This window comes from Galeopterus variegatus, unplaced genomic scaffold (assembly GCF_000696425.1).
Source record: "Galeopterus variegatus unplaced genomic scaffold, G_variegatus-3.0.2 Scaffold290, whole genome shotgun sequence".
NCBI lineage: Eukaryota > Metazoa > Chordata > Mammalia > Dermoptera > Cynocephalidae > Galeopterus > Galeopterus variegatus.
This window is the reverse complement of record NW_007726401.1, coordinates 290,470-313,607: the sequence shown is the minus strand read 5'-3', so window position 1 is coordinate 313,607 and position 23,138 is coordinate 290,470. Positions and strand designations below refer to the sequence as shown.

The 23,138-nt window shown below is 38.1% G+C and overlaps 1 protein-coding gene across 3 annotated transcripts in view; it reads right to left on the bottom strand.

The window, feature by feature from the left end:
• Positions 1-23,138, bottom strand: part of TTLL5 (tubulin tyrosine ligase-like family, member 5) — a 281,382-nt gene that overhangs the window by 196,320 nt on the left and 61,924 nt on the right. For 2 of the 3 annotated variants that reach the window (XM_008567070.1, XM_008567068.1), the window contains exons 13-17: positions 11,476-11,557; positions 9,763-9,824; positions 8,265-8,359; positions 588-701; positions 2-93 (exon numbers count right to left, since the gene is read on the bottom strand). In XM_008567070.1, the coding sequence (XP_008565292.1) occupies positions 2-93; positions 588-701; positions 8,265-8,359; positions 9,763-9,824; positions 11,476-11,557 (445 nt within the window). Of the gene's footprint in view, position 1; positions 94-587; positions 702-7,363; positions 7,406-8,264; positions 8,360-9,762; positions 9,825-11,475; positions 11,558-23,138 lie in introns of all 3 variants that reach the window. The other variant, XM_008567069.1, reaches the window with a different exon arrangement.

Sequence of the window (23,138 nt, the reverse complement as noted above, 5' to 3'; positions counted from 1 at the left end):
CCCATATATTTCCCATGTCTCGGATGTAGGAAATATGCGAATAAATCCACCTCTCCGATCATTCTCTTCTTTTACCCTCCGTAAAACTTTGATCTAGATGGAAGAAGAGAAAATAAAGTAAAATGAGTACAGTTGTATGCCGCACAACAACGTTTTGGTCAACAACGGATTGCATATAAATGGTGGTCCTACGAGATTATAACAGCTATACCATATAGCCTAGGTGTGTGTTAGGCTACACCATCTAGGTTTGCGTAAGTAAAATCTAGGATGTTTGCACAACAATGAAATTGCCTAACAAATAATTTCTCAGAACATACCCTTGTCTTTAAGTGATGTGTGACTACCTATTTTGAAAACTGGAATCCATGTGGCTACGGGACAAAGGGAGAGGGTTATGGCACAATATGAAAGAAATATGAAGGGAGGAATTAATTCCATTTAAGGTGCTTCCTAAGAAGAAATTTTTCTTCCATCCTGAATCTTTCTCTTTTCAACATAAGATATGAGTTTGTCATGAATATTATGAATCACACACAAACTTTCCCTGAACCTGAGCCTGTGCTAACCCTGTGATTTATCCTTACCTCCTCCATTGACAGACCAAGCACAGAACCACCTAACTTCCCAGGCACCTTCTCCCGAGCTGAGCCCACAAGGTTTTTCATTTCTGCATCACTGGCAGAGAGTGGACGTGCATGCTAGAAGAAGAAAATAAAAAATTTAAAAAATTAAGAAAATTAAAAGACAACAAAACAGTTTTCATCATCTTTCCTCATTTCCTTCTGTTTATTCCCTCAACATCATTATCTTTAATATGTATAGCTCAAATCCATAGCCCATTTTCTGTAATTAATCTCTTAGCCCGAAGCTAGTAAACTCAAAGGCAAGAAGATAAAACAGAATAGTAGGAAAACATTATGTATGGAGAGAGAAACAAGTAGAAAAAAAGAAAGACGTCCACATAACTTTCTAAGTTAGTACATACTCGTAATCTTAAAGTATTGTATTTCAAGGGTATAGAAAAAATCTGAAAATAGACTCAGTGGAAAAGTAAATATGTATTTATTTCAGTAATTGTATTCTTTTCAGCACCGGGGAAGGAGAGTTAGGAGAATTGAGACATAAGACAAAAAACCAAGAAACAATCTATTATGTCATAGACGAAAAAGGTAGGCTGTGGGATGTTTTAGAACTTGAGGGGGGAAATACTGAGATGAGAGTCATCAGTGACACAGAAAACAGCTGTGGACCAAAAGAGTACAAAAACACTGGGCTGCTGGACTTCAAGAGACCTGGAGCAAGGATGACTGCTCTGGGTACTCCAAGGAAGCAGCCAAATGGGTCACGTTCATCACCGATCCCAAAGGATGATCTGGACTATTTCAGCTTCTTTTTTTTTTTTTTTAAAAGATGACCGGTAAGGGGATCTTAACCCTTGACTTGGTGTTGTCAGCACCACACTCAGCCAGTGAGCAAACCGGCCACCCCTATATGGGATCCGAACCCGTGGCCTTGGTGTTATCAGCACCACACTCTCCCGAGTGAGCCACGGGCCGGCCCTATTTCAGCTTCTGAAAGATGATCAGGGAGGTCATCAGAATACAAAAGTTTTAAGTGATTTTGATTTTATATGAACAGAGAAATAGGAAGATAACAAAGGAAGTCAGATGATATGAAGTATGATGATATACTATTATTGAGATAGATGAAGTGACAGATAAAATAAGACAAGTCTACCCAATAGAGAGGATAAGAAATAATTCAAGAACAATTGGTATAAATTGTCTTCTAATTCCTAGAAGTAATGTCAATCAGAGATAAGCCACCCCATTGTCAGCAGCTATTATTTGTCTTTTTCTATGTGTAGATTGTCTTTGGAAAGGCATTTTGGTAACTAACTTTTGGCCTTTGCTGCCATATCCACTGTTACAGATTGAATGTTTGTGTCCCTCCAAAATTCGTATGTGGAAGCCCTAACCCCTATGTGATGACACTCAGAATAGAAGATAACTAGGGTTAGATAAGGTCATGAGGGTGGGACCCTGGTCTAATGGGATGGGATCAGTGCCCTTACAAGAAGAGACACCAGAAGGAAGCCACCTACAATCCAAGAGAAGAAGCCTCAGAATGAACCCTTCTTTGGTGGCACCTTCATCTTGGACTTCCTAGTCTCCAGAACTATGAGAAACAAACTTCTGTTGTTTAAGCCACCCAGTTTGTGATATTTGCTACAGCAGTCTGAATAGACAAATGTGCACAAATAATTGAATCGTTTTACCTTTGGACACAGGGAGACCAATGTATACAAATCTTCAAAGTTAACATGGGAGTTACAAAAACTAGATTTTCTGACAGGCAACTGCATATTGAGATACTTATATAAAGAAAAAACATGAAACTAACAGATATAAGCAACATGTGAAGACAGGGACTTTTAGCTTTTATTGTGGTATCTTCAACATCTAGAACAGTACTTGGCATGGAGTAGATCAATAAATACTTGTTGAACAAATAAATAATTGAGTGAATGTGCTGACATACAAATCAATCGTGGTTAGAATTAAAATTTGCAGAGGATTTTGGGATATATTTTAATTCCCTTTAATCTCTGTGAATACATTAAACAGTAAATGTTAGAATGAGAGCAGAATAATGGGGAAATTAAGATTTAGGAATGAAACCAATATAAGTAGTCCAATCATTAAATGTGAATGCTTATTTAGTGTATAATTTGGAAAAAACAAAATTATAAATTGATGAGTTGAGGACTTTTCTCATGATCATATACTACTTATTGTTTGCCACAAAGTGCTTATCTAGTTCACATGTGACAGCGTGGCTCTGATTATAAAGGCACTGGCAGTAAATTCTCCAAAGTCAAGTAGACCTTCTTACCTGACATTATTTAAGGATACTTTCAAGTTGTCTTGAATTATGTAAGGAGAGAGTAAGAAGTAAGCATGCATTTAAATGATATAATAAAAATAAAGATTTTGGGGCTGGCCCGGTGGCGCACTCGGTAGAGTGTGGTGCTTGGGAGTGCGGCGGCGTTCCCGCCGAGGGTTTGGATCCCATATAGAGACCAGTCCGCTCACTGGTTGAGCGCGGTGCGGGTGCGACACCGAGGGTTGCGATCCCGTTACCGGTCACGAAAAAAGACAAAAAGAAAATAAATAAATAAAGATTTTTATTAAGCATTTTAGAATAGAAAGAATGCTAAAGTGTTGATAAACTAAAATCTTTATTATTATCTATTAGAATAGTTTTAAGGAATGCATGATTGTACTTGTAGGAACAATCACTATTGAATGACATCTAATAAGCACCTCCAATTGGTTTTTTTTTTTTAATGGTTTTTAATATTCCTGGCTTCTAGGAATTAAGATAATGATGTTGTAACCTTCCTCTACTACCTACCTAATGCAGCTCCTGTAAACAATGAATTAGCACCCCCAAACTCTTAAACTTCTCTGCCAATCACTTTCAAAGAAGCTGTCTCTCATACATATTCACAACCACTCCTTTGTTACAGCCCTAATTCTAGCTCTCGCTACTGCATGCACATATGTGGGCTGTTTGGGGGAGAAGGCATATAGGAATTCAGGCTTGTGTTTCTGGCTGGGCTATTTCGGAGGTTTGAGAAAGGAAGGCATGTGACCTGAATTACAGACATAGGTGAGAGAAAAGGCAGAGAAAGAGAGAAGGGGAGAAAAAAACGATAAGAAGGAAAAAAATAAAAAGAAATGTTTGAGTGTCAAGAAGACACACTTGGAGATTAAAAGCAAAGCAAAGAAAAAAAGGAATTTGACTGATTTGAAAGGCTATCAGGACTATCAAAAACAAGAGCAAAACAGTCCAAATGCAAGCTATTCTCTGGGTGGTAGATATAATAAATCCACATATTACAGTGGTTTTATTGAATGCACTGAGAAAATAACGCTCTTCTGAACTTAAAGAAAACCACTGCCTCTGGCTACATGACACACGATTTAAACTACCAGGTGCTCAGATAAATTTCATACTGCCGAATAACTGTCTAGGTAAGAATTCTGCCAAAGATGTTAAATTATCATTAGTACACTACCCAGAAAAGAAACCTTCATGTATCTAACCATTATTGCTCAGGAAGAACTGACTGAGAATGTGAAATTATTGAAACATGGAACCACCAGTCCCCATTTAAAGCAGTAAGAAACAGATGTTGAATCAGAAAAATAACTCTTAGCCTAAAGAAAGCCTGCAAGTATCAGTAATGAAAAGAATTCGACAAAATGTAGAACATGAAAAAGGGTGATATATCCTAAAAGATATCATAATTGAGGGGCAAAAAATAAAATCTGTTTGACAGAGAACACATGCAAAGAATAAAAACCTCCCAATGCAGTTTCACAAAGTTTGGAATTCTTCATTAAAAGCAAAGGAACTAGAAATAGCTTAATGTATATGTGACACATCTTGCCATCAAGAAAATAAATGGTAAAAATCAAGTTTAAAAAGAAAGATGAATTAATGAAAGAAAATAAAAAGGACCACACATCAATAAATCTCAGTGGATATGAACAAAAAATGGTTTCTAAGAGAAGTATAATAATCAGAGGTATACTTTGAAATTGGGGGGAGAAAAAAGAAAGTAAGCAAGTAGGCTTGTGCTACAGTAAAAAAACAGATATGCTACATCTGGAAATTTGGAATAAATATAAATTGGCAGGTCTGAGAGACATGCATCTTGTTATTAAGGGAATTTGCTTTTAAAACAAAAAAACTTACCAAAACCACTTACAATTGTGTTTGAAAAATCATGAAGAACTGAGGAGGTACCAGAGGATTAGAAAAAAACAAATGAGGTACCAATCTTCAAAAATGTAAGAAGTATGCTCCTGGTGATTACCGCCTGGTAAGTCTAACTCGAATCCCTAGTAAAATAATGGAACAAATATTAAAAGAAAAAAATCCATAAACATTTAGAGTTTAATGGGCTCATGAAGAACAGTAGTATGGAGACTGCTTTATTTTAAAACATGCTTTTAAAGTATGACTTTTAGGACAAAATTACAAAAAAGGGGACTATAGCAAATATATTTAATGTCTTTGGATTTTAGGGAAGCATTTGGAAAAATTTCATAAAATTTTAATTCTAACATATTTCCATGCAGGGGTTAGTGCTGTGATATAAGAAATAAAATACATTGACAAAAACTGGAAACAAAAGACATAACTGTAAGATAAATAGCAGTGAATCAAGTTAGGAAGTAATTTCCAGAATGGGTATTGATTAAGCATTATTTAGAATTTTCATTAATTTCTGGAAGGAAAAATAACAAACAAATAAAACAGCATTTGTGGATGACAGCAAATGTGAAAACCATGACCACAAATAGATGGGTATCAAAATAACACCAGATTTGACAATGGAAAAAGGAAAATCAAAAAAGTGTGAAGGGGACTAAATCTTATGAGTGTATACCATGTGTCCAGCACTATCCTAAATATTTTACCATCTTTCTCACCATAACTCCATGTATGCATTAGTATTCCCATTTGGCAGATGTGAGATCTGGGCCTCAGAGAAATAAGAGAACTTGCCCAAGGTCTAACAGTTAGTTACTGGCAGAACTCAAATTTGAATCCAGGTCTCTCTGATTTATATTTAGTCCATGTTCTTTCCGCAATACCATGAAGTACAATTTCTGGTGGGTAGAAACTGAACCACAGACATTCGAGGAAAGGGAGAAATGTAAATAAGAGGTAATGGATCAGAAAGGAAAAGACACACAATGGGCAAAGAACTAAGAGATTTCACAATCTGACAGCAACAGAAAAAGAAAACTTGACATAGTCTAAATGGTCAAAGCAGAGAATTTTTTTTTTTTTTTTACTTAGCTTTGATGAAACTACTGTGGAGTTGAGAGTGAGTGCTTCATTAACAGAAAACCAGTGACAAAGTAGAACATTGCAAAGAACAGTGAGAGTCAAAGAACACAACATATATAAAGCTGGCTGAATAAAGCCAGAAAGGCTTTTTGTTATTTAAGCAGTGTTCAAATGCATAACGACTAGAGCGAGGCCTTGTTCTCCAACAAGGCTACTGCAACCTATGGCAATTCAAGCAATGCAGCTAGATGTAATGGAATTAAAATGGACAAAAGAGAAATTAAGATTAGAATTACATATCAAAGATATTTCTTTGTAGTCAAATTTGAGAAGGCTACGAAACGGTACTTTTAATGTTCTCCTTAAGTAGATTATAGATTAGTTCAAGGGACATTTAGAATGTAAGCTCTTTGAAGTCAACACGCTTGTTTGTCATTTTTGCCGTGGACAGCTGTTAGAACACTTGGGTACTTCCTAAATATAAAACACTGCTTACTACAGAGTTTTGAATTCTACCAACTAAACATCAGAACCCATATTACAGAACCACATTAAGCAGTTACCAAATACTAGACAAGGCATTCAGTAAGTCTTTTTTCATTTCTTGGATTCATATAAACCACATAAATCACTTTATCAGAAACAGTAGCTAAGAAAGTTACAATTCAAGCTTCCAAGCTTACAGAAAATACATCAGAGAGAACAAATGCCAAAATAAACATACTGGAGCTTTTTGCTAAATAACTAATAGTTGCAGTGACACACGTATATGAGAACATCAACATCCTTCATACCAAAGCATCAAATAGCAGGAACAGGACCCCAACTGCTAGTCTATTACTTCAAAAATATGTTCAAAAAAAAAAGAAAAAGATCTACATACAAGAAAGTGACAGTTAATCTCAAATACTGCTAACAAGAACAGTAAGAGAGCAAATGCTGATCATTCAGAAAGATTTTTGTGTTTATTTTAAAGGTGGCATCTGAGACACTAATTATGGCAGAGTTTCTAAGATTCATAAACTGCAAATCACTACATATATGAAATGTCATCTATTAAGAAACTCAAATATAGCCCAATACCCAATGTAAAAATGTTCCCAATATTAAGCCTCTGACAATAGCATGTTTCATAAGATGACTGAACAAAACAAAGTTCATTTGTGAACTGCAACATTTCCTTTATAGAATATTTTGGTCAAAGTGATAAATATGTCTCTAAGTCCTATTCATCACTTAAATTCAACTGATTCCATCACAGCATAATCACCATGAGGAAAAGAGGATTCATAAGTTCCTGCATCCTCTGCTCTTATATTCTATAACCAAGAAGACCTCTGTGCATTTGTTTTCATTTATTCCATTTTATGTTAACTGTGCATAAGCAGGTACATAAAATATGTACCATAAAAGACTAAAGCTAAAAGGCTTTGCATGTGGGGAATGGAGATAAAATTTGAATGAAGTCTCCAAATGATCCAGAACTTACCTGCTTGATGTTTGTTGACTGAAACTGAGCAGATACTGGACGCTATAAAAGACAGAAAAATGGAATAAAGCCTTATCTTCTCCTAACGTGCCTATATTTTCCATCTCCTATATCTATGATATAAAAACGCAAAAAATAATCTCTAAGCAGAGACCAAAAGCAAGAGCCTTACACTTTCTGGTTGGAAAGTTAGAGCATTTATTATTTTTCACAGTTTTCTCCTATGCCATATGTATTGCAGCTTCAACTTTTTACCACTGAGGGCACAATCCTACTGCCACACACTGAAGATCTTGAAGTTAACTAGCCCACCTAAAAAAATTGTTCCACACAGTACACATAACTAACCTACAGTTCCTTTAGTCTTTACAGAAGTGTCCTGCTTATGGACGAACTCATGCTATTACCTACCAGTTAGCAAAACAAATGTTGAATAGATTCTCTACAATTTGCAAAGAGTTGCCAATAAACGCTGATAGACACACTAAGAAAAGGGATTAATCCATCCAAGACTGGCATACAGCTACCCCTTGAAGTGAAACTTGGAGGAAACCATGTTAAGGCTGCACAGAAACATTTCCAATCCTTCATACACTATCCTGCAGCTCTTGCCACAGATACTGCAGGAATCAATTTGTGAAGGAATGTGATTGCCTAAATTAAGTTTTCATAGTATACCTAGGTTAATCCTCTACTTTTTCTTATTAAAAATTAAAGAAAACCCTTTGATCTGTGATGATGTACTGATCAAGTACAACTCTGTTGCCTGGTTTTATTTCTAATCCAAGATAACACCCCTTTAAATATAGTACACCCTGTTCCACATCACAATACTAATTAGGGAATCATTACAGAGCAGGTCACAGATAGGCATGGGCTACCTGCTGCTGATTTTGCTTACCTGAGGTTTCTGGAAAGGGTTTCGCCTGGAAGACTCAATGGTGGGATAAATTGGCCGAGTTGATGCCCGCTGGGCAGGATCTTGGCATACAAATCCTGAATGGGGAACGGGCAACATTAAAACCTACTATTTTCTAAGAAACTAGCAGGTTTGGCCACACCTTTTCTTTAGATGTACAAACTCAGTTTCACTGTCATAAACATTACAGAAATCCATTCTCAAGAGGATTATACAGAACTCACCCATACACACACACCGCTTCAACTTTGAACTACTATAGCTGGAGAGAACAAGAAAGGAAAATATACAGATAAATCAACCTTACTGGTTGGGTAGCTGAAATGTGATTATGATTTAGAAAAAGATGTAGAGTTTTGATGAACCTCAAAATAAACGTGCAAATCACCATTTAAAAACACATAGTTGTTGGGCCGAGCCCGTGGCGTACTCGGGCGAGTGCGGCGCTGAGAGTGCAGCAGTGCTCCCGTCGCGGGTTCGGATCCTATATAGGGATGACCGGTGCGCTCACTGGCTGAGCGCAGTGCGGACGGTCTCAAAAAGGACAACCCCCCCCCTCCCCAATATAGGGATGACCGGTGCGCTCACTGGCTGAGCGCAGTGCGGCCGGTCTCAAAAAGGACAACCCCCCCCTCCCCCAAAAAAACCACATAGTTGTTAATAAAAACAAGTTATTTTAAAGTGACTTCCTGGATGACTGAAAAATAATGTTTTTAACCAGGGGAATCCAAAAGAAATTGAGGGGTCTTGTCCTGTTACATGATCTACTTCTGGAACTGCCAAAGGTGATCTATTAGCAACTTTCAAAATGGACTTTGTAGATTATCTATGGCTTAAGAAATTGGACTTTGGCTAATTTCACTTACTTCCTAAAAAGAAGATTTCCATCAAAGGACAGTAGAGTAGCTAAGTTTTACAGCATTTGCTGGTACATCAAGTACTGGTTCATCTCAATAATATTTTATTACGTCTTTTTAGAGTACTTAAAAAACAACAACAAACCCACAACACACCCATCTGACTGCCCATCTCCATTTCAAAGTTTTGGCTTATCTACTTAAAATGGGATTTCTTCCTTGGGCTGATTTAGTTATAACTACTATAGAAGGGATCAGGTTGAGACCAGGAGAGACTGTCTAGCAGAAATATAGCCAGTCTTCTTGTAACAAGACTTCTTCAGCGGGTTTCATTTTCCCAGCTCAGAGGAATATATACTTTCTCTAGATCTTTGCTTAATTCTTTTCCTCAGCTCATAATTCCTGTGCTCCAGGTCTCAGCCTTAGTTGTGGTTCAGCCTCAGGACACGATGGAGCCAGGGGGAGTAAAAACATATAAACACTTTCCTGAAAATATAATGTTTTAGTATGAAAAATTCAGCATGTCTTAGGAACTGCCAGTTGGCAATATCTATGGAGCCTGACAAAATGGATGCTCTGGTTAATTTTTATATGAATCCAGTTCAGAAAATACTACTACTCACCTACAACAGTGAACATATCTGAAATCATACTGGCTTTAATCTTTAAGTCCAGAGGTGCATCACTAACAGAATAGAAAAAGAAAAGATCAATTGATAGTTATGTAGGTTAACAGAATAGCTACCCCCGATGGGCGTCAATAATGACACGTTTCCAAATGTCAATGAGAAACAACACATAAAGCATATGAAAATCCATGGAAAAAGAAAAAGAAAAAGAAATCTGGGCAAAAATACTAGAAATAAAAGCCCAGTGTTAAACTCATCCTCTAGAAGGCAGGCCAGCATTAAGGCATTGATTCCCTGACATGCAATCTTTTTATTCCACAAGGTCTTGTGCAATTCAAATTTTTCACAAGTCAAAAAATACTGCTTCATTATCACTCTGGGTTTTAGAAGTTCAGACTTTTAGTATGCTCACTTATGAGTGTGCCCATTGTTCAAATAACTTTTTACTGCTGTAATAGTCAAAGCACATTCACATGCAAGGGAAAAAAATTTGGTCACCTTTGCAGCCAAAATGAAGACTATTTTTAAGTCTTCATTTTCTGTTCTAAATCCTTATTCTTAGGCTTATAAATGGGGCAAAAACCAAAAAAGAAACAAAAAAAAAAACCCACACAAAAAAACAAGTCATACCAAAAATCTCACCAGATAATGTAGTAGGAACCCTCATGCAAACAGAAACAACATGGACTGAAAGCAAGTGGCCTCCCTTTGGCAGCAACTGCCATGTTGGCTTTGGTATTCAGGTGGTCTTCCATGAAGCAGACCACCTCAGCTGATGCGTCCAATGCATCATTCTGGGGATCTCTAACACTGTACAATGTACTTTATTGGGCAATCTGTGAAAGCTGACTTGACAAAAGTGTAGCGCAGCATCTGAAACAACTGTAATATCTAGTTCTACACCATACTACTGAGATTAAGCCGAAATCCCACTCCACAAAGTAGTCAATCCGTCTTTATTTGATTACTTGGTATTTTGCCAATATCGCTCATCCTTAAAAACTCAGCAGCTGGGTGGTCTTTGGCATAAATCTCTAGGGTTCTCTGTTTAGAGACATGTATAGCTACTAGAAATTCTGCTGTAGCTGCAGATATAAGCGAAATTATTTCTGGTATTGAAAAATGTTTCTTTCCTTCTTTTAAACAGTAGGTTGGTTAAAAAATATTTTTTTAAACGTTGTTTGTAGTTTTTAGACTTCAATCTTGGATGAAAACCAGGACATGGGACAGGGAAAAAGGACCAGATATTATCTATATTGCCCTAGGTCCAGCTTTATACCTCTACAATATATACGAATTTGAGTATGTATAAACCTTTGGAAATAAAGGGAATATAGTACCTTGTGTATTTCTTTAGTCTTAACAGAACACCAAGAAAGTTTAAAAAAAAAAAAAAAAAAAACAACCTGGGATAAAAATGAATGCAAGAATCATCCCTTAGAAGCCCAATAGATGCTAAACATTTATTGCAAATTGACTAGGAAGGCAGGGATCCATAGTTGCAATTTGGACTTTGACAACATACCATTCACCACCTAAATTAAGGAATGCTAGTCATCTCTATATATTAACTAGGGAAAACGTCTTCTAGTGCCAAGAAAAATGACAAGAAAGAAAGAAAGAAAGAGAAAGAAAGAAACAAAGAAAGAAAAGTGTTATAGTGCTATTTGAAGATTAGTCCTTTTCTCGTAGGTAAAACTGACTTACCAGGCTAAAGAAGGAGATAGATTCACTTCCAACAACCATGGCTTCAGAGTAGAATCTATGAGCACGTCAAAACCATAGAGTTCTAGAAACACAACATAATACAATACACAAGATCATTTTCCATGTCACGAAGATCTAGAAGATTCAATCCAATCAATCCCCATCAGAGGCCAAGAAACTTGCTAAGCATAAGTGGTAAGTGTAAGTAGAAGCAGAGACCCTTTCAAGTTCAAGAGAAATCAATCAAGTTCTAGGGATAATAAGAAAACAATGTAATAAAATTTCACTGTTTTTACAATCCACTCAATTCATGTTCCTGAGTTCTATACAGAAAGTGACCTGACAGTAGAAGAGTTAACAAGTATGATTCTGCTGTGTTTATGGGTAAAATAATGTTAGGAAAATGAATGAAACAAGCACATCCAATATCAGCGCTGCTTTAGGCTTGCTCTGGATTGTCCTGCCCTACTACCTCCCTGCCATAATCTAAAAACATAAAAAAAATTTTTTTAAGGATCTCTCTAGGATCCTTACATCGCATTTTCTTAAACCTAGATCTTGCTTTTGCAACCTAGCTCAAGAAGACATCTAAACGTAAAATATATTCATCCTTTTCCCTCTCCTATAGTTTCAATTACCCTTTGAAGATAAAAAATAAAACATACTGGTCCAACTTAGAAAGACAAAAGATAAAAGAGGAAGCCAGTGGTAGCAGAGCAGGACTGTGACAAGTCATCTCCCACCACTAATGTTATTTAAGAAGGGAGGGAGGGAGCTGTAGATCAAATTTTCATGGCTTCTGGATACTTTACTGATTCTCTTCCTCTATCTCCCCAACTGTTGCAAGGAATAAAGCAAGACTCATGAGCAGGCTTTTCTCCCAGAATGCCTGGTTTTATTTATTTAGGGCTAAGAAGTTAATGTTGGAACACTTCATAGTATTATTAATGAAACCCTCTCTACAGAAATCACAGTAGTGCACAGTACTTGGTATACATGTATCAAACATATCAGACTTTCAGAAGTCCCATTCACTCCCAAACATCCCACCCTGTGTCCCTCAAATAAACTGCTTATACCTTTTCTCCAAGAGAAAAGACTAGCTTCCTTATTTGACCAGAGGTCATAGGCCACAGAACGCAAACAGGTATTTTCCGGAAATTCATTCTAATACAAATGCCCTTGCTTCCAGAAGAATTTTTTCATTTCTCAATCTTCTCAAAAAAATAGAAAACTATATGCAAACTTCTAAAAAGATGGCCCCAAAGACAATTCTAGAACACAAAGTCTGAAATTATGTGATACAGTACCAAGAATCCTCGAATGGAAATCTAGAGACCTGGTCATCCTTATCATTTCTCTGATATTTCTTTTTTTTTTTTTTTCCGTGTCCGGCAACGGATCGCAACCCTCAGTGTCGTGCCCGTACCGGACCAGGACCGGCTCAGCCAGTGAGAAGGAACCGGTATGTATGTGGGATCCGAACCCTCGGCGGGAGCGCCGCTGCGTTCCCAAGCGGCGCACTGTAGCAGTGCACCACCGGGCCGGCCCCACTCTCTCTGATATTTCTTTAGCACCCTTTGGTTTCCTTTATCCTCTCCATTAATCACTATTTGTCAATATCTGGATACTCAGTAAACCTACATCTTATTTATGCAGAGTGAATTCATGCATACTCTAAACCCTCTAGGAAAAAGTTTTAATGAATCAGTTGGCTTCCATAGCAATTATTTAGGATTCCATTTAATTTGCACATAAACTATACAAGAATTTGAGATGAGATTTGCCTCCATGTTACAATACAAAACTTACATAATATTTACACTTTAAAATGTAAAGAAAAGGAAGCCCCTTCACCTATTTTCTTTTGGTAACAGATTCATAGCTTTTTTGGCCAATACATCCTTCTGAATATCTTACCTAATCTTCAGTAATCCCACAGAATACTTCCCCTTTAACCTGAGAAAAATCTTTTGCAATATAGCTCTAAATAAGGCATTTAAAAGGATAAACCTAGGGCCGGCCTGGTGGCGCACTGCTACAGTGCGCCGCTTGGGAGCATGGCGGTGCTCCCGCCGAGGGTTCGGATCCCACATACAGACCGGTTCCCGCTCACTGGCTGAGCGAGGTGCGGGTGCAACACCGAGGGTTGCGATCCCGTTGCCGGTCCCGGTCCGGTACGGGCGCGACACTGAGGGTTGCAATCCGTTGCCGGTCACGAAAAAAGACAAAAAGGAAAAAAAAAAATCTATAAAAGGGTAAACCTAATTGCAAACTCTACGAGTCCACATTAACATTACTCAAGCAAGAGAGAATACAATGTCTGATTCATGAAAAATAATATTCTCTTACGTTTTTAAAAGCTCAAGCACAGGATGCAACTGTTTCATTAAGTGGTAATATTACTAATAATAGTATGAGGAACAGGGTGAAAATGATGCACATACTGATCATGTTTGCGGAATTAGGCACAAATGAAGACAAATTCAAAGCAGATTAACTATTGATGAGACCCACTATCTATCTATGCATCCATTTATTTATTTATTTATGGCAGCTGGCCAGAATGGGGATCCAAACCCTTGACACTGGTGTTACAGGCTGTGCTCTAACCAACTGAGTCAACCAGCCAGGCCAAGAGCCACTGTTTAAACACCTTGCATTAAGCAGCCACCACATTTACTTAACCTTTTCCCCAAATCTGAGGCAAATTCCAAGAATCTCAGTTGACAGGCTGAGAACCAATGTTCTGAGAAGAGAAAAAAAAAAAAAAAAAAAAAAAATTACCTAAAGAGAGAAAACACCTCTCACAGTGCTAAATTAATTTTCACTCAGGTGAATGAAACCTCTTAGTTCTAAATAACCTCTACAGAGACTGTGCCCTAACTAAAAAAATCAAGCCTGGAATCTAACTACATGTGTACACGCACCAGGCTTGGACCTACTATCATTTAAGAGAGGGAAGAAACACATACTGTTATGTAATAGCATTGCACCATAGTGCAAAGCTCAGCTCACCTAAAAGGCTGAAATTAGGGTAGAGAAATGGGGTGGAAATATAGTTTTTATATTAGGTTTATGTCTTAAAATAATCAACTCAGCTTATGAAAAATAATTTGCATCCTTGGCAGGCTACTAGAGTCCTTATAATAATCCTTTTAACTTATGATTGGTCTTTTTTTTTTTTTGAAGATGACCAGTAAAGGGATCTTAACCCTTGACTTGGTGTTGTCAGCACCATACTTTCCCAAGTGAGCCACGGGTTGGCCCATGATTGGTCTTTTTTACAGACATTAAAAGGTAAGGAGTAGGTTGTACTGTGAATATTAAACTTCCTCACCTTTTAGTGTTGTGTGTTTTAGCAGCAGTGTCTAGAATTTCAAAAATTCAGTATCCAGGATGAGATGTACCAGTGTTCCTGTCATTAATGGGTACAGGCAAGCAAGGCTTTTTCAGTTATGACAGCTCCTCTTTGTTCTTCTGTATTGTCTTCATCATGACAGAAGAGCAAGTATTTTCAAAGAACTGTTGCTACTACTTTATTCAATATTTGTCCAGGACAATTTTCCTTGGTAAGAAATATTTCCTTCAGCCCCCAGCCAAACCAAAACAAACTTGAAAATTAGACTAGTCAGTGGTAAGAAGGATCTTAACTCAACCTCCTACTTTGCACTTGCACCTTTATCTCCCTATTTCTTTAATACGGCTTCTTGAAAAAGCAACCTACACTCAGCTATCTGTACTTTCTTAATGCCTATTCACTCCCCAACCCAAAAGACTGTGCTTCTGCTCCCTCTAATTAAATTGACTGTTCTCATTAGGATCACCAAAGACTACCCAACTGCTAAACCCATGCATCTGAAACTGTTCACCACCCCTTACTTATTGGAACTTTGTTCTCCCTCAGGTTCCAGGACTGTTCTCTTCTGATTCTCCTCCTCTTTCCTCTCCTTCTTTCATTCCTTCTCTTCTGCCCAGCTATTCAATGATAGGTTTGCTCAGGAAGGCATCCTCAGGTCTTTTTCCTTCTCAATTCTACTTCTCTTCTTGGATGATCTCATGTATTCTCATAGCTGCAATTAACATGATGATGACGACATTCAAATCTCTATCTATAGTCAAGTGTCTCCTGGACACCAAATCCATAATTCCTATTGCCTTAGACCTCTTTACCAGGATGTCCCACAGGTACTCAACACTCAATAAAGCTGTACTTTTGTTATCTTCCCCCAAAACTGTTTAGCTTCCTATTATTCTTCACCTTGGAAATGGTAAACTCATTCACCAGGCTCCAAAGCTAGAAACACTTTCTTCACCACTTCCCAATTCTGATACATCACCAGATCTCCACCTCTCTTTCTTTCTCTTTAATCTAGCCTATCTTCTCTATTCCCTTTTGAGGTATAATCTACATATGATGAAATGGATAGACCTTAAATATACAATTTGATTAGCCTTGACAATTGGATACATCCATGTAACCCACACTCCTATCAACCCAAAGAGAACACTCATTACCCCCAGAAAGATCCCACATGTCCCTTCCTGGTAAATAAACTCCCAGCCGCCCCCTCATCTTTTTCAACCACTATTCTTATTTATTTCACCACAGATCAGTTTTGCCAATTCTTGAATTTCACACAAATGGAATCACACAGTATACACTCTTTTGAGCCTAACTTCTTTCATTTAGCATGTTTTTGAGGTACATCCATCTATCATTGTTTTATGTTTTAAGGCAGGTTTATTGAGGTATAATTTACATACAATAAAGTTTGCCCTTTTAAAGTATACAGATGATGTTTTGACAAATGTATACAATTGTTTAAACACCACCACAACTGAGATACTGAAGGATTTTATCACAAATGCTCCCTCATGCTCCTCTGCAATCCCCAGTCCCCCACACCCCAGCAATCACTGATCCGATTTTTGTCTTTCTGACTTTTCCAGAAAGTCAAATAAATAGAATCAATACAGTAGCCTTTTGAGACTGCCATCTTTCACTTAGGATTGTGCTTTGTAGGTTTATCTATGTTGCTGCATGTATCAATAGGGTAGTTCATTCCTTTTTATTGCTGAGTAGTATTCTACTATATGAACATACCACAATTTGTCTATCCATTCAACAATTGATAGACATGTGGGTTTTTTCCCAATTTTGGGCTATTATGAATAAAGCTGTTACAAACATTTGTGTACAGGTATCTGTGTGTACATATGGTTTCATTTCTCCTGGGTAAATACCAATGAGTGAGACTGCTAGGTCACATAGTAAGGGTATATTATCACTGCATACATCTCACCTCCTAAGAGGTCATTTCCCTACCACTAGTCTCTCCCCGCTGTACTCCATTCTCCAAGACCATCAGAATTACCTTTCTAAAAAAACCAAATTTAATAGTTACATACAGACAAGTAGTGAATTGGCCCAGCAATAGACACTGATGTCAGGTTGGTTCCCGGAAGATTTTAAATTAGTCACTGCTATTAATGTACAGTATTCCCTATGTTATAGTTCTGTCATCCTGAGCTTTGGGTCAAATAATGATAAAAGTAAAGACAAATAATAATTCTATTACTCCCCTGCTCAAAAACCTCCAGTGGCTGTTTGCTGTCTATAGGATGAATTTAAATTTGCCAATCCCACGTAATCTGGCCTCAATCCACCTCTGTAACCTTACCTTCTGCCCCTCATCCTGTGCAGGCTAAATCTAGTCACACTCCTTACCATCTCAAAAAATGCCCCATCCTGTCCTGATGCTGTATTTTGCATGTCACATTCCCTGTTAGGAATGGATTTCCCTGGTTCCCGAGGTGTAGCTGGTAACTCTTGTGTATTCCAAGAGCACTTGTATCATCACTTATCATTTTAGGTCTGCTCCTCCTTATCACTTGAGGGCAGGGACATTTCTCATTATACCAAACAGCTTGCACCATAATTAGCACAAAAGAAACAATCGAGAAATACTGAGAAAAAAAATAGAAAGAAAGAATATTTTATCTGAAAAACATTGTACAATTTTTGAGAAAGACAAAAAATAACTTTAGCTACTCCCGCCAAAATAACACTAACCTTAAGACCTGAAATGTTCATAATAAAGCCACCAATCAAAGAAAATAAGAGAAATTCTTATTAAGTTTTAAATATTAAAGACATATTAAGGAAAAACCTGATAAAAGATGGTTTAGGAAGGGAAGGGAAAAAAAGATTTGATAGAGAATATAATAATTCATCAAGGCCTAAGAGACTACTAAACATGTCACACCACTAATTTTGGAATCGATCCACTAACCCTCCCAGAAATAAAGTCCCAGTTGAAGCTGTAGTCCCTTAGGCAATGGAAAAGTGCTGACATTAGCCAGTACTTACTGTCATTGAAATGCTATTGCATAAAGGAAATTCTTTTCACCTTGGCTTTGGATTTGAGTTGAAAAGCTAAGGGAGAAATCTTTATATGGGGTTCAGAAGGAGAATTTTGGAAAAAAGCAGACCAAGATCCCACAGGAAAATGAACTAAATAAAAGAAAAAGCCCAGAGCCAATTTGTTTTTGGATTTGAGTTGAAAAGCTAAGGGAGAAATCTTTATATGGGGTTCAGAAGGAGAATTTTAGAAAAAAGCAGACCAAGATCCCACAGGAAAATGAACTAAATAAAAGAAAAAGCCCAGAGCCAATTTGTCAGCTAGTCCAATAAATCAATATGGTATCTGGCTACCAGATGTAAAGATAGATTTGAAAGGAGTATCTAAGACTAGGTACTGTTGTCTAGAGCAGAAAGACTGCTCTTTTTTAGGCCTGATCTGCTAGAAAGGATGATATCATGTTTCCTGAGATCTAGTTACAGGAGAGCAGAGGGAGAATCCAGGATACATGGCATGCCAAAAGTGGCCGGACTCATCAGAACTTGTCTTTACGTGGGTGGAGAAAGAGCCAGAAGAACCTGGCTCCCAAACTTGGCTTGGCCGTTTATTAGCTGCATGACCTAGGACAATTTATTTAACCTTTCTGGGTCTTTTTTCCTTGTCTATAAAACATGGGTAAATAAATACCAACAAAATTGTTGAGGATTAAAGGAAATAGCCAATGAAACTAAACTAAATAAAGGAAATAACCAGTGTTTGCTTGACAAACAGTAGGTACTTCCTCCATAAATTCCTTCTACAGTAAACTTCCCTTCCCAGCTAAGGATGAGATAAACCAGGAAAGGAGATTATCTCAAAAAGTGAGCAGTCTGATAACTTTCACTATTTTTTGGCTGCTGGTCAAGCAGCTTATATTATTGGAGAATATATGTTGCCCACTTCCATTCCTTCAATAATTATTTATGGACACCCTTTTTTTTAGAAACATCAGCTTCCCCTGTGAAATGGTCAAGAATGGCAGCAATAGAAGGCCAAGCCAGATATCACTCAACAAAGAGAGGTGTACTAGGCATGGTTCATCCTTAGCAAATATATCACTAGTCTGATCAAAACAAGGCCAGAATGATCAGTTCTACAAGTGGCCCTGTGGCTGATCCACACGATTCCAGGCTGGACAGGACTAGAGACATAGTCCATCACTTCAGCCATCCTCCACATAGATAAAACCACCGTCAGCAGCAGCATCTTTAAAGGACAGCTAACATCCTGTTGTTTTTGGCTGTTTTTCTTTGACTGGTCAGAAAAGCTGTTCTCATAGTTATCTCACAGTGCCAATTTCCTAAGCATATTTAAAGGATTGCTGGTTAAGCACATTATTTCACATGGCACCACATTTTCACAATCTTGGAAGGCAGTAAAAATTAGGTTGTCAAAAATTGGTTTTATTGGGGGAGGTGTCAAAAATTCTAGAAATCAATAGTCCTGTGATCAAGATGATTTGACTGCCAAAACCCATCTTCTGAAGCCCCATCTCTCCAAGCTGAGTCTTTTTCATCTGACTTCTTTCACTTACTAACTCTAGAACCTGGTGCAAGGGTTAATTTCTCAGGGTCAATTTCTACATCTGGACTAATTATTCACTAAGGTCCTTTGCAGATGTACAAATCTATGAAAAAGCATTAAATGGCTATGATTCAGGTAGTCTGTGAAGTTTCCCAAGTCTACATGGAAACACTAATAATACAATGCAGATATATGTATACAAATCCCATGTGAAATTTGGTTTGAGAGGAACAAACTGTTCATGGCAATGCACTGCTGAAAGACTAACCTACGACCTGCACATAGCAAGAACTGAAAAAAGTTAGATGCATAAATAAATGAATGAGAATACTGAAGGTAACTTGGTCATTACAGGTGGCAGAGAAGGAAAGAAATTACAGGACGGAAACACTTAAATGGTAATGTTATGCTGCTGGCAGAGATCCACAAGATGGAAGGGCAGAAACAACAACCAAAAGAATATAATGAACCCCATCTCTGGACTACTGGCTTCCCTTAAAAGCACCAATGCTATGTTTAAGCCAAAGTCTTCTGGGAAGTTCTCAATTCCTGTTTACTCTAAAACAAATGAAACAAACAAACAAAAAACAACAACTTCCCCAGCTTATTCCTTGTAACTTAAACCCCAGGGAAGGCCAGGAGTCAGTGGGAGGCAAAGAGACTCACAAATATACACACATATACAAAATCATATCTGATGGCGGGAGATTAATGAAGCACACAAAACCCCAGGGCTGAGAGGAAGTGGAATTAGAACCACAAAAGCCAAGAAGACAGTCAACAACTTAAAAAACTTCAGATGCACTCAGTTTATTAAAACTGAACACAAGTAGGGAGGGGGAAAGAAGACCCATGGCTGACGAAATGGACTTAGGGTCACTGAGTCAGAGAAAGTCGCTGCTTCTTTCACATTGGAACATTCCATTGCCGTTAAGTTCAATAAATTACTAAGCTTCCAAAAGGCGATCAGGCAATAAAAATAGAAAAGAAAATATTCTGAAAAGCTTTTATGATTAAATATTTAAAACAAAGATTTTTACACCAAGGGCTATAAGAAATTTGCCCGCATATAAAGAGCCAAATATATACAGAAAAGAAACTTGTATTATTTTAATCTAATAAGGTTTTGGAAGTTGGAGTTATGTTCTTAGTCCCCCCATCCCATTCTCAAACAGTGTGCAATAATTTTCAGAGCTCTAGGCCTTTAGCAAACCAGCTCCATTGGCAAGCCTACTGTCAGGCCGCCAAAAGGTAACTAAAGCAAGTACTGACTGTTCACTCAACAAACTCTAAGAGCAAAAGATGCTGCCCTGATAGGAGGGGCAAAACCAACAGAGACATTGTTACTGTCCTCAAGGAGCTTCTAGTCCAGTGGGGAAGACAGACACATAAATGGATACCAGAGGACATGCAGGTACTACTGCAGAGTTATGAACAGAGTGCTGGGGGTATGTTGGTGGGGGAGGCTAGCTCAGACTGGGAGAGTTAGGAAAAACATGACCAAAAGAATGATGCTTAACTCTGTCTTAAAAGATGTCAGTAACCTATTAGGAAAAGTAACATAAGAAAGGTATTTCAGAAACAGGATAAAGCAGGTATAAAGGCAAAGGGTTAGAAAAGGACCTGGAAGGTACAGGGAAATAGTGAAAAGTTTGGTTTGGCAAAAATACGGTTAAGAAGGGAAGTGGGGACAAAGTGACTATTAAGAATTCAAGAAGATAAGCTTGTAGACTACTGGGGAAGTAACTGTGTAAAAAAAATTCCCTCTCACAATGTGAGAGGAAAAGAATATAATAAAACAAGTACAGAAGAGCAGAGGGGGAGACACAAGAGGGCATTTTGTTAGGCAAGACTTCCTAGAAGAGACAACATGGAGCTGAGTCTTAGAGAAGAAACGGGAGCATAAAAGGCAGATAGGAGGAGAGTTTTGTAGCTAGAGAGGAGAACTTAAAACAGAGGCACAAAAGCTTGGAGTGCCAAGTATAGCATGGTACAGCTGGATTATAAGGTATAAGAGGGGAAATGGGATTCTAAAAAAGTCAGCTGGGATCAGATCTTTAGGAGCTTTGAAGGTCTTAACAAGTTTCTACTATACTATTTAAGCCTAGGGAGCCCTTTAAGGGTTTTAGAAGACATAAACAGATATGCATTTTTAAAAGATATCACAACTTTTTCTTTTCCCATACAATTTTAGATTCTAATTTATCTACTATCTAGTATTCAAAGTCTCAACAATTCCCTTTGTTTAGTGCCCCTCAAGTACAGACTGTTATGTTAATCCAATAAAGAGATCAAGAATCATAATGTCTAATTATAAAAATTATAGGGCCGGCCCAGTGGCGCACTGGAGAGTGCGCTGCTTGGGAGCGCGGCGGCGCTCCCGCTGAGGCGCTCCCGCCGAGGGTTCGGATCCCACGTGGAGACCGGTTCCCACTCACTGGCTGAGCGCAGTGCGGGCGCAACACCGAGGGTTGCGATCCCGTTGCTGGTCCCCAGTACAGGCACAACACTGAGGGTTGCGATCCCGTTACCGGTCAGTAAAAAAGACAAAAAGGAAAAAAAAAAATTATAAAAAATCCTTTTTTGGGGGTACAACTTAAGGGCCAGACATTGTGCCAAGTGCTTTCCATGTATCACCTCATTTCATCTTCTTGGTACTTTTAGGAGGTAGACACCATCATTACTGCCATATTATAATAGGGAAACTATAATATGATTAGAGTGACTTACTGGAAAATCACAAAACAAGTAAGGGGTGCAAATGGATTTCAAACTAAAACTGTCAGGCTCTAAAGCCCAAGTTCTTTATTTTCCTGATATCCTGCCTCCTAAGTAAGCCATAACTCTTACATCCTTACTACTTGTATTACTCCATGCCATGCTTTAATCATCTTCCCCATCAATGACTCCAGTGTGTTTTACTAACTAATACCTGCTGAAAGTCTATGTGACTTTACAGACATTCACACTGTCAATCACTAACAAGTTCACGTCCACGTAGAAAGCAAATGTAGACAGGCATCCTCAGTGCTACAGTCACAGCTAGTGGGTCAGTAGATAACAAGTTTCCTGATCCAGTAGTTGTGATCTACTTATTATTATTCTCTGTGAAATGAGGGAGTTGGGGGTGAAATAGAAGAAGAGGGGAGGAGAAAGAGGAGAAAAAAGAGAAGGGGAGAAAGGGAAGGAGGGGGTGGAACCCACTAGAAAGAAGACTAAAACAAAAAGGAGGGGTCATTGGAAAATGGGAGAAAGCACATACTGGTACCAGCCAGAGCTTCTTGGAACAGTTCCCAGTCTGGCTGCCAAAGAGCTCTGGAATATATTTGTTAGAGCTGGATTCCTATACAGTCTGTTGCAGACTCTTTCTGATTGCACTCTGACAGGGAGACCTATGCTTTAGTTACAATCCCTACTTCCCACACAAAAAGCTAGTGTATTAGTCCATTTCTGTTGCTTATAAAAAAAAAAAATACATGGAACTGGGTGATTTATAAAGAAAATGAAATTTATTGCTTACAGTTTCTGAGGCTGGGAAGTCCAAAGTCCAGGGAACACAGCTGGTGATGGCAGAGTATCACATTGCAAAAATGGCAGAGCAGAGAGAGCCTAGAGTAACCTCCTCATTCACTCTCTTTTTAAAGCCCCCAGGACCACGCCCCCACCCACCATTATTAATCCATTCACTACAGCATGGTCCTACAATCTAACCACTTCTTCAAGGCTCCACCTTTC